Source organism: Macrobrachium rosenbergii, chromosome 22 (genome assembly GCF_040412425.1).
Source record: "Macrobrachium rosenbergii isolate ZJJX-2024 chromosome 22, ASM4041242v1, whole genome shotgun sequence".
NCBI classification, from domain to species: Eukaryota; Metazoa; Arthropoda; class Malacostraca; order Decapoda; family Palaemonidae; genus Macrobrachium; species Macrobrachium rosenbergii.
This window is the reverse complement of record NC_089762.1, coordinates 42988391-43016039: the sequence shown is the minus strand read 5'-3', so window position 1 is coordinate 43016039 and position 27649 is coordinate 42988391. Positions and strand designations below refer to the sequence as shown.

General features: G+C 38.3%; 3 protein-coding genes across 6 annotated transcripts in view; all 3 read left to right on the top strand.

Annotated features, from left to right (window-relative positions):
* Positions 1-1623: 1623 nt before the first annotated feature.
* Positions 1624-9219, top strand: LOC136850819 (uncharacterized). 3 transcript variants are annotated; one of them, XM_067124839.1, is made up of 5 exons: positions 1624-1747; positions 5828-6104; positions 6557-6919; positions 7389-7569; positions 8102-9219. In XM_067124839.1, the coding sequence occupies exons 3-5, from the start codon at positions 6903-6905 to the stop codon at positions 8861-8863; spliced, it is 960 nt and encodes a 319-aa protein (XP_066980940.1). In that variant the 5' UTR covers positions 1624-1747; positions 5828-6104; positions 6557-6902; the 3' UTR covers positions 8864-9219. The 3 variants fall into 3 exon arrangements, with proteins under 3 accessions (XP_066980940.1, XP_066980941.1, XP_066980942.1); XM_067124840.1 differs by having other exon boundaries at positions 1654-1747; positions 5831-6104; XM_067124841.1 differs by lacking the exon at positions 1624-1747 and adding an exon at positions 1788-1946.
* Positions 9220-11222: 2003 nt separating this feature from the next.
* LOC136850818 (WW domain-binding protein 11) lies at positions 11223-20798 on the top strand. 2 transcript variants are annotated; one of them, XM_067124838.1, is made up of 5 exons: positions 11223-11391; positions 15038-15163; positions 16137-17628; positions 18961-19049; positions 19528-20798. In XM_067124838.1, the coding sequence occupies exons 1-5, from the start codon at positions 11328-11330 to the stop codon at positions 19668-19670; spliced, it is 1914 nt and encodes a 637-aa protein (XP_066980939.1). In that variant the 5' UTR covers positions 11223-11327; the 3' UTR covers positions 19671-20798. The 2 variants fall into 2 exon arrangements, with proteins under 2 accessions (XP_066980939.1, XP_066980938.1); XM_067124837.1 differs by having other exon boundaries at positions 11224-11391; positions 19568-20798.
* Positions 20799-24961: 4163 nt separating this feature from the next.
* Positions 24962-27649, top strand: part of LOC136850404 (facilitated trehalose transporter Tret1-like) — a 12241-nt gene continuing 9553 nt past the window's right edge. Inside the window, exon 1 of the mRNA XM_067123993.1 lies at positions 24962-25115. Within this exon, the coding sequence (XP_066980094.1) occupies positions 25089-25115 (27 nt within the window). The 5' untranslated portion in view covers positions 24962-25088. The remainder of the gene's footprint in view (positions 25116-27649) is intronic.

The following is a 27649-nucleotide window of genomic DNA, read 5'->3' as shown; positions in this document are numbered from 1 at the left end:
TATAGGACAAATCTTGCTTATTCATAACTTATTTTAATTTTTTATTTACATTATTACTGAAAAGCAAGTGCTCTATTTTTTTTTTGTTCAGGAATAAGAATATGAAATAAACATGGAAATAAACATGAATCTAGAGCTCTGTTTATAATTCCTCACTTCCTTATTAAACTTCTAAAAACACACACAAATAATCATATAATAAAAAAATTATTTATTATTATTATTATTATCACTACTACTACTACTACTACTACTACTACTACTACTAAGTTCTCTCAAGTGAGAAGTGGAAATGGCCCAACATCATGTTAAAGAAGCTGAACAGCTAAATACGGAGGAACGAAAAACAGAGCAAATAAAGAACAAGTAGCAGAAACCAATGAATGAATACCACAAAAAAAAATCATTCGTACTATCTACAGCTTATCACGCACGGTACACCGTAAGCGGCAATCTTTGATAGGGTCTATAAGACATAACAACACACATTATTGTGATATCGGTTTAGTGTAACGACATTAGGAACAGTCAATTTCGCAACTGTTTCAAAATTACCTAATTACAAGAGGCGGAAATTACGTGAATTACAGTGAGTCAGGTTCAACGTTCAGAATAATTTTTTAGATTTAATTAAGACATATAATCGGAAGCCACTTCCTACTGTACTTGCAAGTGGTTATGTTCACTTTCTGAAAAAAAAAGAAATTAGTTGTTGCCATTTTTCGTTTTTTAACTTTTGCATCATCGATTCATATATATATATATATATATATATATATATATATATATATATATATATATACATTATAATTATATCTACACAAATATATATACATATATATAATTATATCTACATAAATATATATATATATACATATATATATATATATATATATATATATATATACACACAGTATATACACTGTATATATACTGTACAGCATATATCTTCATTTCATCTTTACTTTCACCATCGTTCGCCTATGGGATTTCTTTCATGTGAAAGTTAGCTACGATAGCAGATGGCCTTCTCCAATAACGTCGTCTCGTCATTAAGAAATTCTGCTACGTAACTTTTACTTTGAAAAAGTAGATAATTAGAATCGTATCATTTCATTTTGCGCAATATAATTTTAGTTGAGTATAATCATTTCAGTTCCTGTTGCGCAGTTCATCTCTCTCTAGGAAAAAAAAAGAAGGAATATTCACTTTCTTTCTCTGTCGCGCATTGTATTTATGATGACAATATTCCTGTCACGAAAATCAACTATACTCTATAAACCATTATGACAATATCATGACTACAATACAAAATACTTACTGACAGTGAAATATTCATAATTTTATCAATATCGTCGCTGTATGGCTTCTTACTACCCTAAAAGATGAAGATATTTAAAAATATTCTCCATAAAAATAAAGGAACAAGTTTGAATATTGCTTAAAAACGATGTGCGTCTGGTTTCAACTAGATTGCGCAAAGAGTAAAAGAAAAAAAGTGACGTAGAGTACAAAGTTTCCAAGAAAGTCTCTCTCTCTCTCTCTCTCTCTCTCTCTCTCTCTCTCTCTCTCTCTCTCTCTCTCGCCGTAGTTCGTTCGTGCGTTCGTCTCGGCCAGGCTGGCTATAAAGGGCGCCTGCGCACTGCGCTCCCCACCATTTACGGTTGCGCTAACACCGACCCGCTGGCGCTGGCGAACAGGGAAAACATCCTCTTTACGCAGGCAGTAGTGCCACGTCGTTGTATGGGTGAGTGACGCATTCCCACTTTCTCTCCGATTCGCACGTCGTATTTCGTCGTTTTCATCTCTTTCTCAGTGGTGGTGGCGTCGTGTCTCGAGGAAAATATGTCCCTCGGTTTCTCCTGTGTTTAATTCTAGGTCTAGTTTCCCTCCAGTCTGTTTAAAACTGTGAGAAACGTCCCTCGCTCAAGTCGGGAGGATTTTCCGTAAGTGTGCTCGTGTTTCCGTAAGGTCGAAAGTCTCCAGCGATTGTACGTCGACTTCGCCGTTCGCGAACGTCCCAGGAATGTTTGTGAATATCGACGGAGAACATTCGACACACAACATCTTAGTTATGATACGCCTTTCGCTGTTGCTTTGTTTCCCACAAAGCAGAGGAGAGTAATGGTACATTATGAAAGCTAGAAATTTGATATGATATTTCCCCTTCTCCCTCCTCCCCCTACCCCTGGGCTGTATCCGGATCCAACCAGTTGTCTTGGTACACGTGATCACCTGGGTCTATGTATTGCACCATACTATTGCAACATCTTTGCAGCCTGTAGGTAAATATGGTTATTATTCCACCAAACGTGGCGCATAACAGTGAAATGATGTCTTGTATCTCTCCTACGCAGTTTCCACCTGCTTGCTAATTTAGCGACGGAATTCACCTGAGCTGCACAGGTGTATGTATTACCTGTTCTTTGTTCTTATCGCGCGAGGGGTTGGTTTAACTAGGACCCACTAAGTTAGTGGGTCCTGGGTTAGAGGCATCTCATTATCATGATTGAGCTTTCGAGGGGCGTGTTGACAAAGGAGGAGGGGCAGATATCGCTGATGTTTTATTCACGAAAGTTAATGTACGCGAGTTGTTTGCAAAGACGGTGCGTTACCACTCTCTCTCTCTCTCTCTCTCTCTCTCTCTCTCTCTCTCTCTCTCTCTCTCTATCATCAATATATATATATATATATATATATATATATATATATATATATATATATATATATATATATATATATATATATATATATATATATATATATATATATATATATATATATACATACACACACATAAACATTAATACAGTATATATATATATATATATATATATATATATATATATATATATATATATATATAATGTTTGTCCCTAGGTACATGTGTTTGAATTCAAGTGGTCAAGGTCCACTGTAACGTAAATAAACCAACCCATTAAATCTCACCACTCTCTGTTACGATACCCATTATCCCTGAACTTTATAAATAGCCAACACTCACTTGGCTCCGTTGCCACAAGTCTTTCAAATCGATTAATTCAACTGACAGGCGAATAGAGAATGACGACAAGAATATATCCGGCTTAAACGTGAGACTAGCGCTCGTCTATATATAATCAATGGACGACGAAAAGTCTGTTTTCGTGAGTTCATGAAGCTTCACGATGCACGAAACGGCAATTCTATCCAATTCTCTGAAAAGTGTTATTTTCGTTCTGAGTTCGGCTGCGTTCTTGAGAGTCTCGCGGAAGTAACGGAAAACAGCTTACTCTAGTTCGTTTGATTCTGGCTTTGTATTGTCTGCGTTTAATTGGTTTAGAATGCTGTGTGGTTCTCCATCCAAACGCAGAGAGAGAGAGAGAGAGAGAGAGCACAGTCTTGTCACATGACGTGGCATTCAATGCTGCTGTTTTATACGAAACTTCCTGTGATCCCGCTTTCAGACGGTTACGTAAGAGCTGCGGCCTCATTTCTATTGTCATGATTCGTGCATGAGTGTGTCTGTGGAGAGGAGAGAGAGAGAGAGAGAGAGAGAGAGAGAGAGAGAGAGAGAGAGAGAGAGAGAGAGATTATCTTCTGGGCGCTAGCCGCAGCGTCATTGAACTAATCATATATAGACACGTGACGCTATATCCGCTGACTTGTAGATAAAAGTGGCATAGACAAGCAGCACCTGTGTGGAAGTCACAGTATGAGAGAGAGAGAGAGAGAGAGAGAGAGAGAGAGAGAGAGAGAGAGAGAGAGAGAGAGAGAGGCATCCCTACAGGGTAATCTAACTTGGTCTCACCTTCTGAGTCTGATCAGACTACTTTGATCAGGAATTTAAGGCTTATTGTTCTTTTATTTTGCCCTGGTCTGTTCTCATTGAAAATGGCTAGTTTACTGCCATATCTTTATCTTATTTATGGAATAATCACTCAGCATTTAGTAAGATTAACTGCTCAAAATGGAAATATATTATAACGAGGTCAGGGCTGAACGCTTAGACCTTGGCTTAGTCATACGAGTGAGGACAGAAGTTGAACACAGAACTGGGTAATTCCCAGTTTCCATCCTTGTCGAAATGCGTCTCCCCCCCCCATCCCCTTACCCCCTCCCTCCTCCTCCTCCCTTCCCCTTTGTGTCGAGTGAGTCATGAACTGATTAGTCGATTCATGTCCTTCGAATTCATGCATAGGCTCCGTCAGTGGTAGTGCTGACCTTTTGAATTCTTCTCAGAGAATTTTCGTCAGCATAGCCTTCAGTTCTTTGTTACAAGAGTCTAGCGGTTTGTTGAGGTACGCTTTTGTGTGCTGAACTCTCTCTCTCTCTCTCTCTCTCTCTCTCTCTCTCTCTCTCTCTCTCACGTGTGTGTGTGGCCTGTAGGTTGTCTCACGTAATGCGGTTTATTGTCATCGATTGATGACGTGACAATGATTTGCATCCGGGAAATATGCGTTACATAAAAGCAGTTTTTTATTCGATGTAAAAGTAAGTCATTTTTGAAGGAACAGAACATTGATTTGTAATGTACGTTATTGCCATTAATATAAGGTTATTCAGGTATAAAACAAATGACGCAAATCCTGAACACCAAACAAAGAGCACTTATAAATGAGGTCAGTTTTGTTGAAGGCTTCAGTATGTCATGCTGTTTCTTTCATAAAGATCAGGTCGGGCATTTTTTGCTTATGCTATTTAGAACTTTTCGGAACTTTAAATGGATGTTAGGTGCTATTACCATACGACGTTCGTCTTTATTTGTTAGAACTTTCTGAGAACTTTATGTAAAGAAAGTTCAGTGCCCTTTCTCTTTTTTGTAAAATCAACCCTCTTCGTGTGTTAAAACTTTCAGGAACTTTTGGGATGTTCGGAATCATTTTTCTGTAAAGTTAACTTTTTTATATTACTATTTTCAATAACTATGGTCATAGTACTGTGCAGTGTATAAATTCTACTTTCCTTCTGTATTAAAACTCTTCAAGAAAATTATGCACATTTGCACTGTGAACAAAAGACACGCTGTAGGCCTACTATTGTACACGCAAAGGTCCCCCTGAGAAGACATAGTCTAAAAGTGCCTTGTATAACTATTACAAATAAAAGAGCTCTATCGCCATCTACCAATATCGTATAGCCCCTATCAATATGAGCAGAGGTGAAAATAAGGTCATATGCAAATGATCACTTTCAGGTTATACATAAGTCGCTCCTTTCCTTAATCTTGAACATTTTCTGTTATGACAACCTCGTCCTCCTTTAAGATTTAAGTTCGTCTGTTGCTTTCTTCATTGATATTCCCCCGCCCCCCCTCTCTCTCTCTCTCTCTCTCTCTCTCTCTCTCTCTCTCTCTCTCTCTCTCTCTCTCTCTCTCTATATTTTTGGGTCTCCTAGTCTCAGTACTTGAAGAGTAATTGATCTGATTGCCATACTTTTGCATTTCCTTATATTATCATTGGCTTACAAAAATGTCAATCTTTCTTGTATTTTACGAGGCAAGCAGACCCTATTTTGTTTAGCTTTCTTAATAGATATATATATATATATATATATATATATATATATATATATATATATATATATATATATATATATATATATATATACATATATATATATATATATATATATATAACAGAGCAGATATATTTTAAAAAAAACTCACACAGTAAAGTGTCTGCCTGCATTGTATAACAATACAGAATTCTTAGCTTCCAAGGACTCCAGACTAGAGGAATTCCCGACAAAACGAACAAGATCCCTTGAGAGCTAAAGGATTCCTTGGGTCTTTACCATCATTCTTATCAATATTATTATTAATATCACTCTTCTTTCTTCATTCCAGCAGACAGAAGTGAGGAGAGTAGTAATCTGAGGGGGGGCAGCACTAAAAAGTGCTTGATCCCCCGGGCGGGGGAAGCACTGGAAGAAGTGACCGCCGCCCCCCATGTCGACCGTTGGGCGAGGCTGGGCGCCACCTGGCCCAGTTGACTCGCACAGGGACACCTGTGGAACAAGTTGAGGGGAGATGGCCTGGCCATTCCTCACCCGTGTCCCACCGGCAATGGACTATCTTTGGACGCCCAACCGATAGATGCGGTAGACTCCTGTAGTGACACCAGGTAAGGATAAGCTTTATGTTGCTTATTGTGAATGTACAATAACTTAGTCAAGTTTTAAAGTTTAAATACTTATAGTTGCTGATTTTTGGGGTATTGGCCGTATGTTCAGAACGCAGAATTCTTGATGTTTTGTTAAAGGTTAACTTTAGTATGCAGTATTCTTAGTGTTTTGGTAAAGGTTCACCTCCAAATCGGTGTAAAAAAAAAAGAAGTAACGGTTACGTAAACATGAATTAGAAAAAGAAAATTCATAATGGTTTTCCAGTAGTATTATAGAATTGTCAAATGCTGCAAAGATTTGAGAACTTTTAACAACCTTTTTTGACCGAAAAGATTAAATAATGTACACGAAAGCTTCCAACATAATGGTGCCGCATTTTAGTCTCAAATCCTCTTAGACCTAACCTCCAAAACCAGCTGAAATAAACAATAAAACCAAACCCCTTTTCCAGTGAGATCTGCTCCGAAGTACCAGATGTCAAACACTCGGGAGGAGCCCCTGGCAAAGAGTGGTCATCGTCCTCCTCTGGGTATCACAGTGGCATTGGCACGTCCGAAGTGAGTCACGGCGACCACCCGGCCTTCGATAACTCACTGACTAGCGACGAGACCACTGATGAAGATGACGACAGCGATTGGGGAGAGGACGAGTGGCCCATCGACAGGGCCCTGCCCTTGCCCGAGTGGGGGTGCGAGAGACCGGAACTGAACTTCGAGAGCCTCCATCTGTACTACCAGTTCTTGGGCCACGTCGGGAGTCACTTGGAGAGAGCTTTGGCAACCCAGTGCTACGACACCATGTCGAATTTCATTGCGTAGGTTGCGTTCTGTTTGTAAAGTCTCATAACCTGAGGAATCCTTACGACTGAAGTATTATTATTATTATTATTATTATTATTATTATTATTATTATTATTATTATTATATTATTATTATTATTATTATTATAATACAGAAGATGAACCCCTATTCATATGGAACAAGCCCACAACAGGGGCTTGAAATTCAAGCTTCCAGAGAATATGGTGGTCATTTGAAAGAAGTTACAGAAAGTAATAGGAAATACAGAAAGAAGAGATCAATTACTAGGAAAGAAAAAATGAATGAACAAACTAATAAATAAATAGATCAAAATGTAAGTGAATTATTAAATGCAAAGAGAATTGCCTTAGGGTAGTAGCGCACTCCATCTTCGCTTGAAACGCAGAGAGATGCCAAAAGAAGATTCCTTTACTTTTCATTTACTAGATGACCTAGCCTCACTAACTTGACCTCTCTTGACAGGTTTGGAAAAGAGTACCAGAGTCTAAGAGGAGAATATCCGGCCTTGGAAGAGTTTTATCGTGATTATGATCCACCTTTACTGCCTGGAAGGTACACCTGTGTTGGTCTGTCCTGTGATTTAGCCACTACACTGTCCACCCTTGAAGTTCAGTACCCTGGTCTGAAAGATGCTGTTTATCCGGTTAGTAGTTAATTCTCTTTTTCTTAATGAAAAAATGCTGTGATTACAGTTGTCTAGAATGGAAAAAATACCAGAATGGCATAATGAATAGGTAACCTTGCAATAAAGTACGAATAATTATATATAGTTTGTTCTAAATGGTTAAAAGTACCGAATGTTCTTTTCTTGGTTCCCTATACTTTAATATGCTAGATGACGTTCAAAGTATTTGTCAGCTGACAAAGCACTGAAACATATTAGAAAAACACTTCAACATTTAAGTAATTTTTTTATAGTTCTCCCATTTTGTTGTGAGGAAATAGTTGGACGAGAAAAATGCATTGAAAAGTAAAGCTTATTTTTGTGTTCATGTTTTTCGCTTGCATAGTCTTTGTAAAGTAATCTGATTTACAGTACAGACAATGAATACTTGAAGATGAGTCCTATTCACATGGAACAAACCCGCAGGGGCCATTGACTTGAAATTCAAGCTTCCAAAGAATATGGTGTATGGTGTTCTTATTCTCTATCAATAGTTGTTCGCTCTTTGCAGGTTTCGTGCGAAGAGGAAATTGACAACGTCGACTGGTATTGTTCCAACGGCGTGCCACCAGTAACGACCTGCGAGAAAGAACACGTCCTAATCTGTATTCGAATCCGTATCCACGGCCGCGCAGGCGTAGTACTATTAGACCCAGGCTACCACATAGGAGAGGCCATCACCGTGATGGAGGACGGAATGACGCCCCAGTCCGGAACCATAAGAGCCAACACCACTAGGCCTAATGTTCTTCGCAAGTACCAGTATCATTACCAGCCGGACAACCCGTCCTTCGTGGCTTGGGAGGTCGTGGAAGAGCGCGATGGCAAAGTCACCCACAGCCACACCAGCCTGATTCACATCGCGAGACCGTTCCTCTCTGGCGTGGACGTAGCCGAGAGGAGGAACTTGGCCTATCACTTCAAGACGCTACTGGCCCGCGAGTCCTCTGGCAAGCTGAAATGTGGGTTGTACTTCCCGCTTCGTCTGCCCCACGAGACGAACGTCACGTTCTTCCACTGGGCTGATGGCCTTCTCCGTCACACCAAAGTGCCTCTATCCTACTTCATCGAGCATCACGACGCTCTTGCGAGCACGGAAAAAGATAGCGATGCTGAAATGACTCTGGCGCTAGTGGCTGCTGGGACCGGAAGAAGCGTTGCTGACTTGAGACTGTCCTTGGAGAATGTAGCTAGCCTTTGTCAGGACACGGAGTTCATGAGTCAGCTTGCAGAACTGGAGGAGGCTATAGTCAGCATCAGCAAGGACAATTAATGGAAGCACAATGCGAGAAGCACTACAATCAAAGCTGTATTTTCTTTTATTGTTGATTTAGACAGTGGGAATATGTTGTTGATATACTATTGTTTTCACAAAGCCTGTTGAACTTTAGTTACATTTATCTACTTGTATTGGTGGGTGTAGAAATTTACCCTTGTATTGGTCACTGCACTGTACTTGGTTTATTGCATGAAATACATAACGGTATTTAGTATGTACTTAAAGGTAACTCTTATTAACATTTCCCATGTATTTAAGTATTCAGTTATAGTAGTCTCAGATACATTGTGGTAACATTATGTGCGCACATAAATGAAAAGCAAAGCATGAATAAAGAAGGGAGAAACGTTTTTTCATGGAATATCATTTTCCTTGTTGGAGTGACCAACTAAGTTGGCCTTAGTATCTAAGAGCAGAATCCCCACACCTCTGGTTTTTAAAGGTTATAGAGCAAAGGAATGTTCACTGCTGTAAACGTCCATTTCATGAAAGGTGTGTGGAATGGTTGGCTAATACCATGCTGATTACGGACAGTGAAGAGAATGGTGAATGAATCTGAACTCGTAACCATGAAGAGTCGGTTAAGAATTTACCAGTCTCCAGAGTTTATTCTCGGAACTTCTCAAGGACCAAAGTGGATAACTCTCTCTCTCTCTCTCTCTCTCTCTCTCTCTCTCTCTCTCTCTCTCTCTCATGGTTCTTCATTGGCGGGGTGGGTAGAGCTCTCGGCTAGCACGCTGTTGGCCCAGTGTTCGACTCTCCGACCGGCTAATGAAGAATTAGAGGAATTTATTTCTGGTGATAGAAATTCATTTCTCTTCATAATGTGGTTCGGATTCCACAATAAGCTGTAGGTCCCGTTGCTAGGTTACCAGTTGGTTCTTAGTCACGTAAAATAAATCTAATCCTTCGGGCCAGCCCTAGGAGAGCTGTTAATCAGCTCATTGGTCTGGTTAAACTATGATATACTTAACTCTCTCTCTCTCTCTCTCTCTCTCTCTCTCTCTCTCTCTCTCTCTCTCTCTGATATACCAAAATTGCATCAGACCACCCACCTAGACGCAACACCAACACTTGTCACTTTTATCTTAATGTGCACTTAACCTTAACTCCATTCCACATCTGAATAATTTACTTCTACAACTTATGCACGAATTCACAGGACTGTAGCCATATTTCTCAAAGAACCTGCAGAGAACACCTGGTACATCTGAAGAAATATATATGGTTAATCTGAACATGATCCGAAATCAAGAATGGACAGATATAATAATGTTTTTACTCTGGAGGAAAGTAAACAATAATAAGCATTCAAGAATTTGAATCAGCAAGAATACGTATCTGCATTAGGAGGGCGTAGTCTTACTGAACGCACATGGAACAGAGGAAAATCGAGATCAGTGTCACGGACATTGGTGCTCAGTTACTAATGAACTGGGCACTAGGCCAACCTATATCAAAATAGCCATCCATGTAGATTTTGGTTTTAAACCTGGACGAATATTTACGCAAAAGTAGGATGACTTCTTACATGACAGTTTGCGTCGTAAAAATTAACCATTCGCTTTGCAACGCGATGTCTCTAAACAAACTGGCAAGAAGAAAGGCATTACTTTTTCTTTTAAATATGAGAAGCATCACTCACGAAGATCCGAGTGATAACTGCAGTTGCTAAGATGATCACAGAATGAATACTCTATGTATCAAACCTATCAATGTAATATTCAAAAGAAAAATGTTCCGCTGGATAATTATGATCCTTTGGAATGACTGAGAACTGAGAAAAATTATGTTCGAGACAACTGCTAAACAATATTCTCTCTCTCTCTCTCTCTCTCTCTCTCTCTCTCTCTCTCTCTCTCTCTCTCTCTCTCTCTCTCTCTCTCTCTCTCTCTCTCTCTCTCTCTCTCTGTAAAAGAAATATAACAATTTCACGCATTTTATAAACTTATGACTGCTCTCTCAAGAACAGACCTACCCCATGGAAGGAAGATGTTAGCAATATATATATATATATATATATATATATATATATATATATATATATATATATATATATATATATATGTGTGTGTGTGTGTGTGTGTGTGTGTGTGTGTGTGTGTGTGTGTATACATACATACAAGTATAGCGACAGATCTTAATAAGAAGCAGCAGCTTTCCAATTGTTGTTTAACCATATCCTGGTAGACAAAAATATCATCTATTTCTTATCTTATATTACAGAGAGAACCCTATTACAACAATAAATCAAATGGGAATAAAGAAATAATTAAGACTTGAGAGCAGTATCATCTCACAAGCAAAACGACAGATTTTAACAAGAAGAAGAAGCAGCGACTCGCCGATCGTCGTTTGTTCTTACGTGAAAACAATAACATTAGAGCCCAGCAGACTTGTTGGGGCTACAATTACGTTCTTCTTGTGACCCTCGTTATTGTAAATTTGACCTTTAACCATGGGACGACGAAGTATAAATACCACGAAGAGTGGTAAATATATGAATCCGACAGATCAAGCCAGTAAGTGTCGTTTTTTCCGGTTATTTGTGTCGTTTTTTTTTCTAGTATTTATGACCCTGGGTGGCTCACGCCAGTCTTTTCGAGCCATACTTAGCCTGGCTTATTTTAATGTATTTCGACTAATATCAATGAAGTCCAGGCCTACGTCAGGCTGTTTTCTTCACCACTATACCAGGATAACGTTTAAAATCAAGCCTCAGTGTTAGCCTAACCAATAGCCTAACGCTGCTTGTGGCGTTCCTCTAGAATTCGGTCGCAATTTTGACAGCTGAATCTCGACCGACAGCTGAATTTTCGATGCGACATTTCTAAGTCGCTGTAGACGCGGCGACCCGAACTTTTATATACAATTCACAAGCTTATATTTTACTCTTTCACTCTCAGGCCGTTGGTTAGGCTGCTGCCAGTTTTGCTGTTACTGGACTACTAGCCTACCCGCAACTAACCTAACATGGTTAGATTAACCGTTCAGAATTATTTTAATGAGTATACGGGTGGTTATGAGAATAGAAGGAGCAGGTTCAAACACTGCTTCCGAGTGGAAACTTAAGTCTGTGCTTCTGAGGTTCAGTGTTACTTGGGGGAGGGGGCAGGCAGGTCAGGGCACAGCACCCAAGTTAGGTTAGGAAGGTAAGGTCAGGACACAGCATTTGCTAAAACTGAAGACTGCAACTGTGCCACTCTGGTTCGGTAACTACCAGTTTAATGCAAAATGGCTGCTGTGTTTAGTACCGGTACATGGGGGATGAAGGTATAAACATAGATAAGAGACGGTAAATATCATAAACATACACAAATTCTTAATAAAAGGTGGTACATATTCCAGTCAGCGAGCGGCGGTTGTTGTTTTCAGCGTCACCTGGCATTCTAGGAAAGAATAGGTTTTTTTTGCTGGCGGAACATGTATCCGTCTTTCTCAACTGGCTCTGAATATAAAGTAATCATGTTGGAATTTTGATTTGCCTTTAGGTAAGTTTTTACTTGAACTTAAACTAAACTAAATTTGTATTTTGGAGTCGAAAATATGATTTTCTTATGCTGTAGGCTAATGTTCATTTTGTGAGATTAGTAGTTTTAGAGAAACTGGAACCCCCAACCCCAAATTTTATCCTACAATTATGGAGAACCACATAAGGAAAACGGGTTTTGGATGGAGGAAAACGCAAAATGAGTGGGTGAAATACAAGGATATATTGAACCTAACCTGACCTTATTTGCCCTCACCTAACCTAACCTAAGGCACTGAAAATACAGTAGATAAAGGGTTGTGACCTAACCTGGCCGAGGGAGGGGGCATACTTTGTGAAGTATAGGCTAGAATCTATGTTAAGGAATAATGGAATTAGTTCTCTTGAATGTGTGACCCTCACCAGATGTTATTCCTGTATCCTAGTATTGTCACACATCAGTAAAGTAGAATAAATAAAAAATTACCTCCATCTCATTTAGTCTGGTAGGACTTGCCGTTCTAGGTTGGGTTTGGCTGTCACTCACTTTTGTTGTGCCCGACCAAAAATCCTTGTTTCCCATTGTGGTCCTTATTATTGTGAGACAGAAGGAGTTATTATTATTTAACCAAGCATTTGTTTCAGAACTGAATGTCAAAGACCATCAGAAAAACCACATTTTACTTTCATATTGCAAAATTTGCTTAAAAGTAACTCTCCTATTCAGTAACACAATGAGATAATGAAACATTTTATTAAATGCTTTCAATGTTGTGCATGAGAAAGCTTGAATTTTTTTCCAGGTGTACAAATTAGCACAAGAACGTCATTTGTTGGAAGCTGCTCTTGAAATCAGAATATATTGGCACATCAAGTCCAAGCAAACATTGAGTCATGCATGTTGTAAAATACTTGTTGTGCAACATTCATATATATCTTTAAATCTGAGCTCCAAAGTTAGGCCTATATCTATACTGTTAAATTATGTATTCTTGTTGCAGTAGCTAGTTGATGGATATCAACAGTAGGTTATTAATAAATTTTCATCCAAGCTATAAAATGATTCTTTGCTATTTGTATGCCAAACTTAATCATTTATATTGTACCTATCTGCATGAAACTACAATGGCTTTTATAACATTCTTCTACTGTATATTGTGCAAGCCTATATTATTTTGGTTTGTACAGTACAGTAATACCAAAACACTGACAAATTTAATTTTAGGGCCTAGGGAACTTGATGTACAGTACTGTATTACCAATGGTTTGGTATGTAAGGTATCAATGTAATAAATCTGTTGTTATGAGAGATTTTAGCAGCTGTCGCTTGAAATATAGCCATTCAAAGCTTGAGAAGTCGATGGCAGAAAACAAAGGCCAAAGTAGCTATGTACTAGCTGAATAATTTAAGCACAGTCCTTTAGCCTAGTCTAGGCTTGGTTAACATTTGGTAAGGGCTTTATGGGCTAGCCTGGGTCTCTTCCTATCGCTTTTGTTCTCCAGTGTATACTATACAGGCAGTCCCCAGTTTACGACGGGGGTTCCACTTTTACACCGCATCGTAAACCGAAAAATTGTCGAAAATCATAAAAAATCCTAAGAAAACCTTACTTTTAATGCTTTGGGTGTATTGAAAATGATGTATCGTAACCCCAGAACATGCATCGTAAGCCGGGAAATAATTTCTGATGAATATATTTGAATAGTGTCGTAACCTCGGAACGTTGTAAGCCGGACCCGTTGTAAACCGGGGACTGCCTGTACATATAATGTTACTGGCTAATGTGCTTTGTTTTTACATATAAAATTGCTAGCCTAGTGTCATAAGATAGGCTCAATACATATAACATCAGTTAGATTAGCCTACCTAAAATTAAAACGAGTTCATTTCAGGGAGTTGCACTAAGTATTGATGCCAACATCCTAACTGGGTTCCAATAAATTTTAGAATCTCATCAGAATCACTTGGCTGTGATATTACCATCATCTCTGCAGATATAGGCAGTCTTACATATGATAGGCTAAATATTTACTGACAGCATTAGCCTAGATGTGAAAAGTAATACTTGTAGTTGAATGTGCTGTCAAATATTCAGAATGATAAAGTACAGTATAGTGTTACAGCTTCTGCAACATGAATGAGAAAGCAGAAGAATGAAGGTAGATTTGTTAATAATGTCTTGTGACAATGAACCGTATTTTTTTAAAGTATAAAATGTCAGATTTTTTGGTCATTAACCTAAAAATATAAAAATTCAGTTTTAGGTTACTGTACTCAGTGATAAATATGATTTTCTCTTTTCTTCAGCTAAATAGTCAAAGACCATTTTCAGAGTTGGCTGCTTTAATTAGATAAATAAATACCTGTTCTCATTGGGTTGTTTTGAGTACTGTATTGGTAACATAAAAGTATTGGTCTCCTCTGTATCACATGAACATGCCTTATTTTTAGAACACCCGTTGACCCTTCTTTGGTCAATCAGACGGGCCACCTTAATATGCAAGAATTAAGACATTAGCCTTCTTGAGAAACATTTTTTCTGGTGTTGAAACTATTGTAAATGCATTCATGGAAGATGGAATTGCTTCCAGTGTTTGGGAGTTGATATTTTTATCAGAATTCTTCATTATCCATTTTAATTAATTGTTGACATCCTCTTTTCATCATGTATGAATTCTGATTTCATGAACTTTTTCAGGGAAAGAGGCTAGGAAGCGAGAGTTAAAGAAGAACAAAAAGCAACGCCAGATGGTACGAGCAGCTGTATTAAAAGGAAAGGATCCGTCTCAAATCATTATGGAGATGGAGAAGATTGACAGTATGGGTGAGTCACTGTGCTGTTTATGTTAAAATACCATACAGATTCTATAGCAAATGTTAGAAATGAATAAGTGTGATTTCAGAGAACTATATTGTAGTTCATATAGACTACTTAATTTGGTGAATGGTTAATTGGATGGTGTTGATGTACAGACGATGTGAGTAAGCTTACAGGGAAATTTATATTTTTCTTGTTCCTTTGCTGTTTTTGCTCAGGCAGTAACTTGGGATAAAATTCCATTTCTAAATTCGGATATGCTGCCAATATCATATACTGTAATTCCATGGCTGATGACGCCCCTCCTGTTGAAGTAGCCACAGTGCCAGTACCAAATGTACTTAGCTACTCTAACTTAGACAGTTATTTTGATTTACAAAAGTGACAGATTTTCTTCTTATGAAAACAGAAAATTTTTACTTAAACCAGCAATTCAACACTTAGTTCCTGTTTTGACTTATGAAAAATGAAAAAAGCTTTAGTAAAATTAATAGGTTTTGTGCCATGAAACCTTGCAAATTTTGTTTACAAAGTTGTAAATGGTCTGGGGAAACATAAAGTTGTAAATAATCTGGGGAAACATAGTTTCATTTTAATTTGTCCATGACTTTCTCCAAAAAAGAAAAGTCCAACATGACTTATTCTGTTACTGTAGTCTTATTTCATTTTTGAGGTGATATTACTGTATATTGAAATGCAGCTACATTTGGTGTTAATGTAAGTGAACTTGGAGAAATATCAGTGCTAAGCAATGACAGATAAATTTCACTTCTCTTGAGAAGGATGGCTTATTCTATACTAGTATTTAAGATGTCCTTTGTTACTTGTATCTAGGATCCACATCAGTCTATGTTGCATTTCTTGAAATAGTATGTATTTTATTTTACATTTATATATTAGTAGAAGTATTATGTGCCTATTATGTTAGGTTGTATTTCATAAGTTTTCTGGTGTACTGAAGTTTGATTTCTTTTTCCAGAATATAATGTTGAAGTTCCGCCAGCACTTAGCGAGAAAGTATTAAAAGACAAAAGAAAAAAATTAAGAGAGACTCTAGACAGAGTTCTCAAATTGTATGAAAAAGAAAACCCCGAATATTGGTTGGAAATTCGACGTATGGAAGGAGAATATGAGAAGAAAAGACAAGCGCTAATTGAATATTTCGAATCGGTCCGCCATGCTCAGGCTGTGACTGTCGACGAAATCCCGTTGCCAAATTTGGATATGCCACCTATGCCAGATGATGCCATGGCTGATATGCCCCCCCCTCCTGAAGTAGTGCCATTGCCGGTACCAAATGTCCACATGGTACCTACTCACAGTATACTAAAAAAGATGTCTTCATATGTAGCTCCACCCACAGAGCCGAAAAAACCTCCTGGTTGCCCTCCAACTTTGCCACCTGAATTAAGTGATGATGAAGATGATAGCAATGCTATGGAGACAGAGCCAATTGTTCCTGGTATGGAAAAGGACGATGTAGATGAGGAGGAGAATGTAGAAAATGAAAAACCAGAGGCTGAAGAAGACAAAGAAAAACCAAAGAGTCGTACAATCAGGTTTGTGGATTCAGACGATTCTGATGAAGAAAAGGATACCAGGGTAACTATATCCAAATCGAAAGGACTGACAAGCCTACAGACTAAATTGTTACAGATGTCAGGCCAAGATATTGATGATTTCATGAGAGAAACTGAGGTATTATTCAAGGAAAAAGAAGCCGAGAGGAAGGCTGATTTGAGGGCCAGGTTGGATAAGTTGCCAGCCTACGATGAAGAAACTGGTCCAGCTAACATCCAACAACCAATGCTCAACGTACCTCCTCCACAAGCCAGACCTGCTGGAGGTCCTCCTGTGGGTGTCCCCTCAGTTGCGGGAGCACCGCAGCCAAATCCCAACAATCCACCTGGGCCCCAGCCTGGATTTCCACCCTCTGCTGCTCCAACTGCTGTTCTGCCAGGTGTTCCAGGTGTTACTTTACCTGTGGCACCCCCTGGTACCGGTTTACCAAATGCTCAAACTTCAGTTGTACAAGCTGCTGGCCCTCCCTCAGTTGTACAGCCATCTATGCAACCAGTTGGACCACCTGTCGTCCCTCCAGTAGTCCCACCAGTAGGACCTCCAGGTGCTCCTCCAACAGGCCCCCCTGGGGCACCCCCACTCATGTTCCGTCCACCTCCTATGCGCACTGGACTCCCTCATCCTCCAGGTGTTCGACTACCTCCAGGACCTCCTCCTCAGGGCATGCCTCCAAGATTACCAAATATGCGTATGCCACCTCCCATGCCTCCACGCCTTCCCATGAGACCACCAGGCGTACCACCTGGTATGCCCCCTCCAGGAATGCCACCCCGGGGCCTGCCGCCCGTTCACAATCCAAATGTATTGTCCGCTGGTCCACAGTTGATTGCAAGGCCTAGAGACGATGATAAGAAGCATTCGGCAACTATTGAGGCTAAGCCACAAATCAGGTTTGTTGTTCAAAAGGTAGTATTTTATGTAACCTGCAACCATTTCCTTTTCATGTTTCTTGCAGTTTTAGAAGTATTTTTTTGCACATTAAAAAAAAAAATTTGTATACCTGAATCTAGACGATTCAAAAAATCTTATAAAAAACTGTAATAATTTTATTAAATTATGGATAAGCACAGGATAAAGACATCATAGTCACCATGGATATTGATCCCGATATTTGGGCACATTACATCAAAATTAAATACAGTGAACCCCCGTATTCGCGGGGGATGCATCCCCCCCCGTGAATAGCTAAAATCCGCGAATACTTAAAACCCCTTCTAAAAACATTTAGAACTGCCCATTTTGATAGTTTAAACACAAGAATAAAAACTGCATTTATTCATGAAAATTATATGAAAATACAGTAATTAGTGAATGTTTCTCAGTGAAAAATACCGCGAATGGGTGAATTTTCCGCAAATATTGGGTAGATATGTTCCATAGAGAAACCCGCGAATGTGTGAGTCCGCGAATCATGAGAACGCGAATATGGGGGTTTACTGTACAGTACTTACTGAAATTGATAACTTTAGGTTAATTCAAGGCTATTTGATGCTAAGATCTAGGTTGATTCAAGGCTATTAGTCACATGAGTGTTCAAGAATGAATGAAGCTAGTATGGATGAGGGTATGCAGAAACGTTGTTGGGTAGGTAATTACTAAAGTTAACTTCTCCCTTTGGGAAAGTATCTTGTATCATTTTTAATTGAACTTTTAAGGGTCTCTCTCACTGTCATGAATTTTATCCAAAGTTATCTTTAATTGAAATTCTTGACACCATAGCTACAAGATAGATATATAAATGTTTCTGTGAACCACCTACAAATTTTGCCAAACTTGTACTGAACATTCATTATTTACCTATAATATGTAACAATTTGTCTATGATGATCAAAGTTACATAATTTATTATGAAATGCTCCCGATTTCTCAAAGCTTCCTTCACTTTTATGATTATGGACCATACAAAAGGCAGCCCATTTTCTAGAGTTTTTCATTCATATCCTGTCAGCTTACTTGTTACGAAAGCAGGAATGTAGACAACCCCAAAACAATAAAAATGATCTACATGGTTAATGATGTATGTCTGTGTGCACAATTGAGAAGCATATAAAGAAAAAAATAACTATTGGCAATAAAAATGAACCAATAACAATAAAAATAAACTGAAGAGGAATGTAAGAATGTTTGCTAGGTGATAACGAAAGTTATATCATAAATTACTTCTGTCAGCCTTTTAATTACGTTTGTTGAAATGGCGTCTTAAAGTACCTTCGTTCTTTCAGGAACTTGAGTGCCGATGTTACTCGTTTCCTGCCAACAGCCCTAAGAGTAAAGAGAGAGGATCGCAAGAAGCTGGGAAAATCAGCAACAGGTATGGTTAGGTTGTTTGTTGTTGTCCCTCCTTCACATGTTATTGTTTTTTTCTAATCGTGTTTAAAACAGTGTAACGTAAAATTCTCTCTCTCTCTCTCTCTCTCTCTCTCTCTCTCTCTCTCTCTCTCTCTCTCTCTCTCTCTCTCTCTCTCTCTCTAAGGCATTTCACACTGCAGCGTTTCATTGCTGATGGAAGAAACCTTTTTGGAAACCCAGTTCTTATAAAATTTCTTTTGATGCTTATATCAATAGTAATATTGCAGTGTTTACAATGTTTGTCTTGACTGACAAACTAAATAGTGAGTAAAACGAAAGTCTAATTACTGCTCCTAAATTGTTTTTCAGCATCATTTGCTGATTTTTGTGAATCATGACTTGCCTTAGTCTTTAGTGTATGTTGATAACTTTGGGTAGATTTCATGATTTATATGATTTAATCCTGAAGTAATTTTTAAGACAGCAAAATGTCGAAGAAGACATTTTCCAACAGGAAATGATGTCAATTGTCTCCCACAGATACAAAGGACCTGGGGGCGGAAAGGCTGAGGACACAGATCGGAAACCCACCAAAGATGATGCTTATTCTCAGTTCATGCGAGAGATGGAAGGCTTGCTATAAAAGATATCACCTATTTAATTTAGCTGTTGTTAAATTTTTATTGACCTCTGAGAGAGTCATAGCAAAAGTTAATAGTCAATTAATAGTTCTCAAGATATAGTTAGAGCAATTGCGGGTGGTAATCTCGATTTCATTTCAGGTTATCATGATGGTATTCATTGTCATTATTATGGCTGCTGTTTGCTGTATTTGAAATATATAGACTTTTTTTTTTTGAGGGCGCACTCATGTATTCAGTGAGAACTTAAGGTAAATCAGTGCTTTCATCATTTGTAATGAGTGTATGAGGTTCATAGGTTTCCTTTTTGAGATAGCTGAGTTGTCTTTTTCCATCTCGCAAGAAGAGTTATAAGGTCTTTATTCTCTATTATATATTTTCACAGCTTTTTCGATTTGATAAAAACAACGACAGTAATTGTTGTTGTTGTAATTAGTTTAATGAGGCCATTGGGTCATTATTTCAAACTCAAGCTGGGCTATCACAAAGAATGTATTCTGTAGAAGGGGAAAATCAGAGCAAGGTAAAGTCAAAGAAGTTGGACAGCTGGGGTGGGAGAGACCAAAGGAAACGGAGGAAAAGTAAAAAGCAGAAAGCAGAGTAGCTGGGGCTTACGAAGGGATGTAGCGAAGAACGTCCAGTACATATACAGTGTGCCATTTAAGGCACATTGTAAGTAGTACTGTACTCCCCTTCAGGGAAGGCACTTGTAATAAGAATGGTAATTTGAGCTTGTGGAAAGTGAAAGTACTTTTCATCACATCATACACATAGTAGATTTATTCTCATTGAGAAGATACAAGGGCAGTTATGAATGAAGAGGAATCTATGTAAGAAAAGCACTACTATTCAGGTAAAACTAAGTTTTGTTCAGTGTCAGTCATTTATATTTTATTCCAGTAGTCTTCAATTCCAACCATTTATTTGTGTGCAATTTTTATCATTTGTTCCATTTGATGTGAATACTGTAACATGATCCTGCTATTGCCCACACATTGAACCTCTGCAGGATTCTTTCTTTTAATTGTGAAGCAATAATATGTTCATGTTTTCTCATTTATTTTTGTGTATAAATTAGTTTATAATGCATCATTGTATTTTTTTTATACATACACATTCAAATGATCATATGCAAGTGTTTCAGAATCCTTCCCGTGAATTGCTATCATATATATTAAGAAAGCAATACTGTATTTGTATTGTATGGTTATTGCTGCAATAACATTCTGTAATTGTACATTTTATAGCAAAGCAGGACAGTGGTTATTATAACAGAGAATATCTATACTAAACCAGGTGTTATTTTTCTAGGTGAGAACAATGTTACAAATAATATTGTGTTGGATAATAAATCAGAATATCCACTGTGGGTAAAGTCAGAAGTTTAAAAACTTGTAACATTTATATATTCAAATCCACTTTTGACCAGAAGAAAAGATAGCATTAATAAGCTAGATAACTCATAAAGCTTAAAATGTTTAAGAAACCGTGAAAATAATTGCTATTTCAATATGCCTGCCTGCCTTTTTTAGTATCTACAAGCATCAAATTCGAAACTGCATAGTTGTTTATCAATACAATTTCTGAACACATATTGGGACAATTCTGATATGCTTTCCAATGATTACTATCTATCATTTTGCTAGAGTTGACTATTAGGTATTTAAAGGACACCCAAATCTTTAAGAAAGTAGCTCTTGAGGTCTCAGGAGGGCAAGTTCTGCTGCTGTTTAAGCATGTATATCCAACTGCTCTTCACTGTATCTTCAATCTTTGCAGACCTACCTATACTCGTTCGTGATAAAAGTGCCTTTTTTATGATCGTTTCACTGACAATATTTGAATTCGTTCAATTTGTTTTTCCATCAAGTAGGGACAGCAACGTTGAGTAGCCTTTTTTGACTGCAAATAGAAGCATCCCTTTTTTTTTACAGGTACAGTAATTTTTTCAAGTCCACATTTAAATAATTATTAAGTTCATGTAATAACAGTTTTACAATGTGTTATTTTCAGCATTTTCTGCACTACCATCGTCTTGACTGATCTAGTAAATTGCCCTTGCTTAGGTGACCAAATGCCATGTTTGATTCAGATCTGCATTAAATCCTTCCCAAGCAGTCACCATAGTTGTAAAACCTTGAACAATAATTTGTCATATCCTGTAACTACGTACTATACTGTAGTCTGAAATTCGAGTTGTGACAGCTGAACGTTGACTAATGTTCACCAGTTTCAGTTTGGTAAAAGCAATGCAGGCAAGGCAGTTTCTGTGCTTTGGCTCTAAACACCATCCATCCTGATTCAGATTGTTGACATTCCTTTCTTACCTTCCCAGTGCTCTTCCTAGATTTATTCTCATGCCCCGCTTTCTCGGTCTTCACCCCTTACTATTTTTTTAACAACTTATTCATAGCAGGAGCAAGTTTGATGTTTTCCAAGTCTTCCAGCTCAGATTACATACGTGTGATCACTTTATCCTTGCTGCCGCAGTACCTGTACAGCAGACTACTGCTGCTACTCCCCATTGTTTTTATACTGCTTTTTTTTTTATATTAGCCAGCATCTCAATTCTGTGCTGCGCAGTAGTCTTATTGTACTATGTACTGACTTTCTTGACCATATCGGGACATTTCTGGTTTATCCAGTTATTAAATAAATGAAGAATTGCAGCTTATAGGAGAGGATTTCAACATTTTTATCGAAAAACCCTATGATAGATGACTAGTTTAAGTTGGTGTTCTGTTAACCTGCTCTATGAGAATTGAGAATTTTGACTTGGTGGTCTAATTAAACCATGTACTGTAATAAGGCAGCCAAAGTAATAATACATAAATCCTTCCGTAATCAAGTCATATGCATCCTGATTCAGTCTTACTGGCCACCAGATAGGTAAGTGAATGACTCCAACTTCAAAGTGGGAGAAAAAAAGTTTCATCTTTTAGTGGGGTCCGAGAAGCCACATGCTTGTAACTAGACAAGTAGTTCACGTCATGCTCAAGAGCCTAAGCTTGATTCTCCTATGCAACTATCAGTTACAAGTATTTGACTTAGTAAAGGAGCCATTAGAACTTACAAGACCCCTCAGGCAAATGGAAAATCCCAAGGACTTTCTGAAATAACAAAATGTAGTGATTTCACAAAAGAAGTTGGAGAGCCAGTCACTCATGCATTAATAGAAAATCTGGAAGCTTTATAGAAGACACAGAACCAGAAGAATGGGAAAAGACCCTCACAGTAATGGCATACAAAGTAAAAGAGAATGTACTGTGATGTGAAAGTTACAAGAGAATAAGATTGCTTGGACATGCTGTAAGAATATTGGAAAATATGGTGGAGGAAAGGCTAAGAAAAAGGTTTAAAACTGACAATCGTCTGTTTGGTTTCATGCCAAAGAGATTAACACAGAATCAGCTGTCATACTGAGGTAACTACTGTACAAGATAAGTACCATGCAAAGAGGAAGAGATGCTAACAAATTTGTAGATCTTGGAAAGGCATTTGACAGAGTACCAAAGCTAATGATTGAATGGGCATAATGAAGGGAGAGGTACCAGAAAGACTCATCAAGCTAGGGATGCTACTCTACCATAACTCTAAATCTAGAGTGAAAACTGGTAGGTGTATCACAACACTTAGTGATAAATATGGGTCTCCATCAAGGATCATCATGAGCCCTTTGCAATTTACAACAATGGAGGACCTTGAGAGCTATTTTGCGTAAGTGATAAAGTTCTAAAAGCAGAATCTGATGAAGAGGTGGAAATGCTTACAAGGTTGCAGACTGGAATGGAGAGAAGACTGAAATTCAGTATAAGCAAAACAAAGCTTATGGATGTTGGAAATTTATTTTAAGAACAAATGGGGAAAAGAGGGGAGTTGAGAACCTTGTTATGATAGATGGGCATATCTTAGAAGGGAGAGAGCACTGAGCAAGGACATGATGTAGCCTATATATAAGGCCTGCACTACTTTATGCAGCTGAAACTTAGGTACTGGCACGATAAAATGGAGGAGCTTTTGAAAAGATTCAACCATAGAATGTTAGGATTCATGTGGGGAAGATCATGTTATGAAAGGAATTGGTGGAGAGATGTAGTGTCAAGACAATGGAAAGATGATAAATCTCAAAGACTGAGATGGTCCTTACATGTGATGAGAAAAGGAGAACAATTGGTCAGAAAAGCAGTGTGTTTAGAAGTAGAACAACAGACGTCATCCTGGAAAACTCAGGCAATCATGGGAAAAGGGACAGAAGAAGAATTGGACCTAATATAAGGTCAGGCAGAAAGAGATCGAGACAGAAGAAAGTAAGGGAACTTATTTTACTATTGTGTATACCCATGAAGTGGGATGTTTAAGCAAAAATTTTAATGATGATGGTGAATTTTTGAGAAATATTTCACTCTAACACTTACAATTCTAGCTTATTTCTGTACGAACATAAGAGGAAGTTACGAAACTGCCTAACATAACAGTGTAATGAATGAAATAATACATGCACGATCTACATTATTGGCCCATATGTTAAGACACTACAGTATAAGCTTTATGTGGAATAAATTACACTATTCTGGGGAAATTAAGGAGCTTCAAATGTGAAGAATTCTTCCTCCTAATCGTAATTAATACCAAGAGGGGCGTCTACACAAAACGTAACAGCTGGTATTAGATTAAGGCTTGCATTATGTAACAAAAATTTATAACGCCAGGTATTCGCGTTTACATCTTCAAAGGCTTGTCTATATTCATTCAATGGCACACAGTCTTTGAACATGACCTAATATTAAGTGTCATGATCGCTTCCACACACCAACGGAAAGCAAACAATCGTGGTTCGTGTTTTAACGACTGAGAATGTGGTTCATCAATAGTAATATACAGCGCTCTGATAGATTTTCAATTGTGCTTTTAAGCTTCAATATACGGAACTAATTCGACCACACGAAATCCTCCCTGACGTCGAAAAAACGGTTATCAAGGTGAATGGAGAAGGCTTAATGAGCCACTGACGTTGCTGCGCATGAGCAGCGTTTTTTTTTTTTTTTTTTTTTACCCCATCCGTCAACATCTAGACTCTAGAGGATACTCTTGCCCTCCATTTCTCTCTCTCTCTCTCTCTCAACTTCCTTTATTTGTCATAGGTTTCTAGATCTCAATCAAATAAGGGAGAAGGAAAGCTGTAACCTTTTGTCATTCAGACAAAGATAAAAGATTAAAAAAATAGCGCACACATACACACACATATTTTCATCGGGATACCAATTTAGGCAGCCATGTGCACTGTTCAGCAGCAGGGTTGTGCCGTTGCCAATGTCCAGTGTCTATGCCAACCGCACACAGTATAGGTTTGCAGCATTAGAGTGCTGGCTTCACCTGGCATTTAACCGCTTGAGTTCCAGGATTTGACATCGGCCTACAACATGGAGTTAATATCATACATAAACAAGGTTGGTTACTTAGGACATTAGAGGTTCTGTGTGTATGCAGATGCTACAAACATTTGTTTGGATAAGTGTCTGTTTACACTTTCAAAGACGAGAATTATTTGCATAGGAGTAAATACGGCAAATTTACAGTTGTTTGTATGCAAATAAGCTTACTGGTGTTTCTCACTCGTTACGAAATTCTATGAAATCTTTAGGGGTAAAAAGCACGGATTCTTACTATGATAACGTAGCCTAACTCATCACGACACTGTATTTGACCCCTCTTACTATAATTGTCCTAAAATTTTCAGTTTATTGGGCAAGAGATCTTTCAAAACGAAAATCGCGCAAACGCGAAGCGCCCAGAAAAGACCTGGACATTTAAAGTAAAGCAAAACCGTAGTCTTGCCTACCTCAGTAGCATTTTGCCTTGTTGAACTATACTGAATGTAGAATTTAGGCCAAGCACTGTGACTTACGAGGTCATTCAGCGCTGAAGCGGAAATTGACAGTAAAAGGTTTGAAAGGTGTAACAGGAGGAAAATCTCGCAGTTGTACTATGAATCAATTGTTAGGAGAGGAGGGAAAGTAAGATGAAAGAAAGAGAATGTGAAAGGAACGAAAGGGGTTGCAGCTAGGGGTCGAAGGCTCGCTGCAAAGGACCTCAAGTAATGCCTACAGTGCACCGCACGAGGTGACGACGCTACTCTCTTACGGGGCATTTTGCCTTGTGATGGCACGAAAAGATTATTTCATCATGAAATTACTTTCATATATTAAGAAAATCATCTTAACTGAAACATATTTATCCGCGCGGCATATTTTATTCAGAAGGTCCCCTTCAGGCAAAGTTTCCAACGTAAGATTATCCAGCGTTTACTTCAAGATTTGGTTTCCACTTTCGGTCATTGTTACTTATTTTCATCCTGTTTGTGATGTGCATGCAAGAAGTTTCCGACATGTGTAGAACCTGCACCAAGCCTCGAGCAGTGCAACCACAAAACAGGATATTTCGAACTACTCAGCTCGCAAATGAATAATGAGAAGACAATCTGAAACAAGATTATAAATGAAAGGACAATGTGAGGCAAGACTGGGATAGGGAACCATCACGCAAGGATGAGATTACTTTCCACGTCCTCCTAAGGCACTGTTCTCTAATTACAGTGCTGTGTTGCTAAGCGGTTTTATACTTATGTTCTATATATGTTACAAGCAGATAGCGAAGCCAGGCATTTCGCGAACTGCCTGAAATTTCAGGCAGGTAGCGAAATGTACTTAGGGGCATTTGATCCCCCCCGGGGGCTAGTACTCAACACAGCGAAACAGTGACTCATTTTACTCTGTTTCGCCGTATTTAGTACTAGCCCCTGGGGTGGTCAAATGTATTTCGCCGAGTTTAGTACTAGCCCCTGGGGGATCAAATGTCCCTTAGCGCATTTCGTTATCTGCCTGAAGTTTCAGGAAGTTCGTGAAATGCCTGGTTTCGCTATCTGCCTGTATAACATATATAAGTCTACCTCAGTATTTACCTGACAGCTTAACAATGCTCACCAATTTGTCTAGCCCTTAGGAAAAAAGTCGTTCATATAACTCCAGTACGATTCTCCTTTGCTTGAGAACTGACTTTAAATTTGATAAACAATGGGGTGTGCATTCACGCTACAGCAAAAACATGTCATAAACATGTCGTAAACTTGTTGCATACATATCTCAAACAGGAGGAAAACAAGTCAACAAACAGGAGTGGAGACCGAATCTTCAAGCAAATGCTGGATAATCGTATGTTGGAAACTTGTCGCATACATATCTCAAACATTAGGGTGCATCCACGCTACAGTAAAACATGTCATAAACATGTCGGAAATTTGTCACGTACATATCTCAAACAAGATGAAAACATGTAACAATGACCAAAAGCGCAGACCAAATCTTCAAACAAATGCTGGATAATCTTATGAAACACTGGTTAGGACATCCATCAAGTTGCTGACTTGTATTTAACCTGTCTGAGATGTGTATGCGATAAGTTGCTAATGTGAACGGCGAGTTGTTGACTTGTATGTAACTTGTTTGTGATGTGTGTTAATGTGCGATATGTAACTAACGTGAACAGCAAGTTGTTGATTTGTATTCATCCTGTTTGGAATGTGTGTGCAACAAGTTGTTGACATGTTTACAACTTGTTTTACACACAGTTTGGACTCACCCTGAGGGCACATTAAACAAAAATAAAAGTTCTAAGATTCTTCGTGGTTCATCATGAGGTTAAATTCGTGAACAGACTTCAGTTTTCCCATTTTTAGCAACTAAAGATCCTGTCTGGCCTTCAGCAACTGACTCGCATATTGAGGACACATTAAATTTCATAAGCCTGATCTTAGTAGCGATCTCTTGCACAGTCTGGATCTGTTAGCTCAGTCTATCTGTTAGCTCAGTGCGTATGATTTGTAAAATCTTTTTTTATATAATCCTTTGTATTCAGATCTTTTTAGATCAGTGGTTCTCAGTCTTTTTTTAGTGATGGCACCATAACTAATGTAATCGTTCACCAT

What these genes read in the sequence shown, in the direction of transcription:
- LOC136850819 (XM_067124839.1), top strand. An exon ending in TGAAAGATGCTGTTTATCCG is followed by an intron (nt 7,570 to 8,101) that starts GTTAGTAGTTAA and finishes CGCTCTTTGCAG; the next exon opens with GTTTCGTGCGAAGAGGAAAT.
- LOC136850818 (XM_067124837.1), top strand. Translation starts at nt 11,328, where the DNA reads ATGGGACGACGAAGTATAAATACCACGAAGAGTGGTAAATATATGAAT. An exon ending in GGAGAAGATTGACAGTATGG is followed by an intron (nt 15,164 to 16,136) that starts GTGAGTCACTGT and finishes TTCTTTTTCCAG; the next exon opens with AATATAATGTTGAAGTTCCG. An exon ending in GCTGGGAAAATCAGCAACAG is followed by an intron (nt 19,050 to 19,567) that starts GTATGGTTAGGT and finishes TGTCTCCCACAG; the next exon opens with ATACAAAGGACCTGGGGGCG.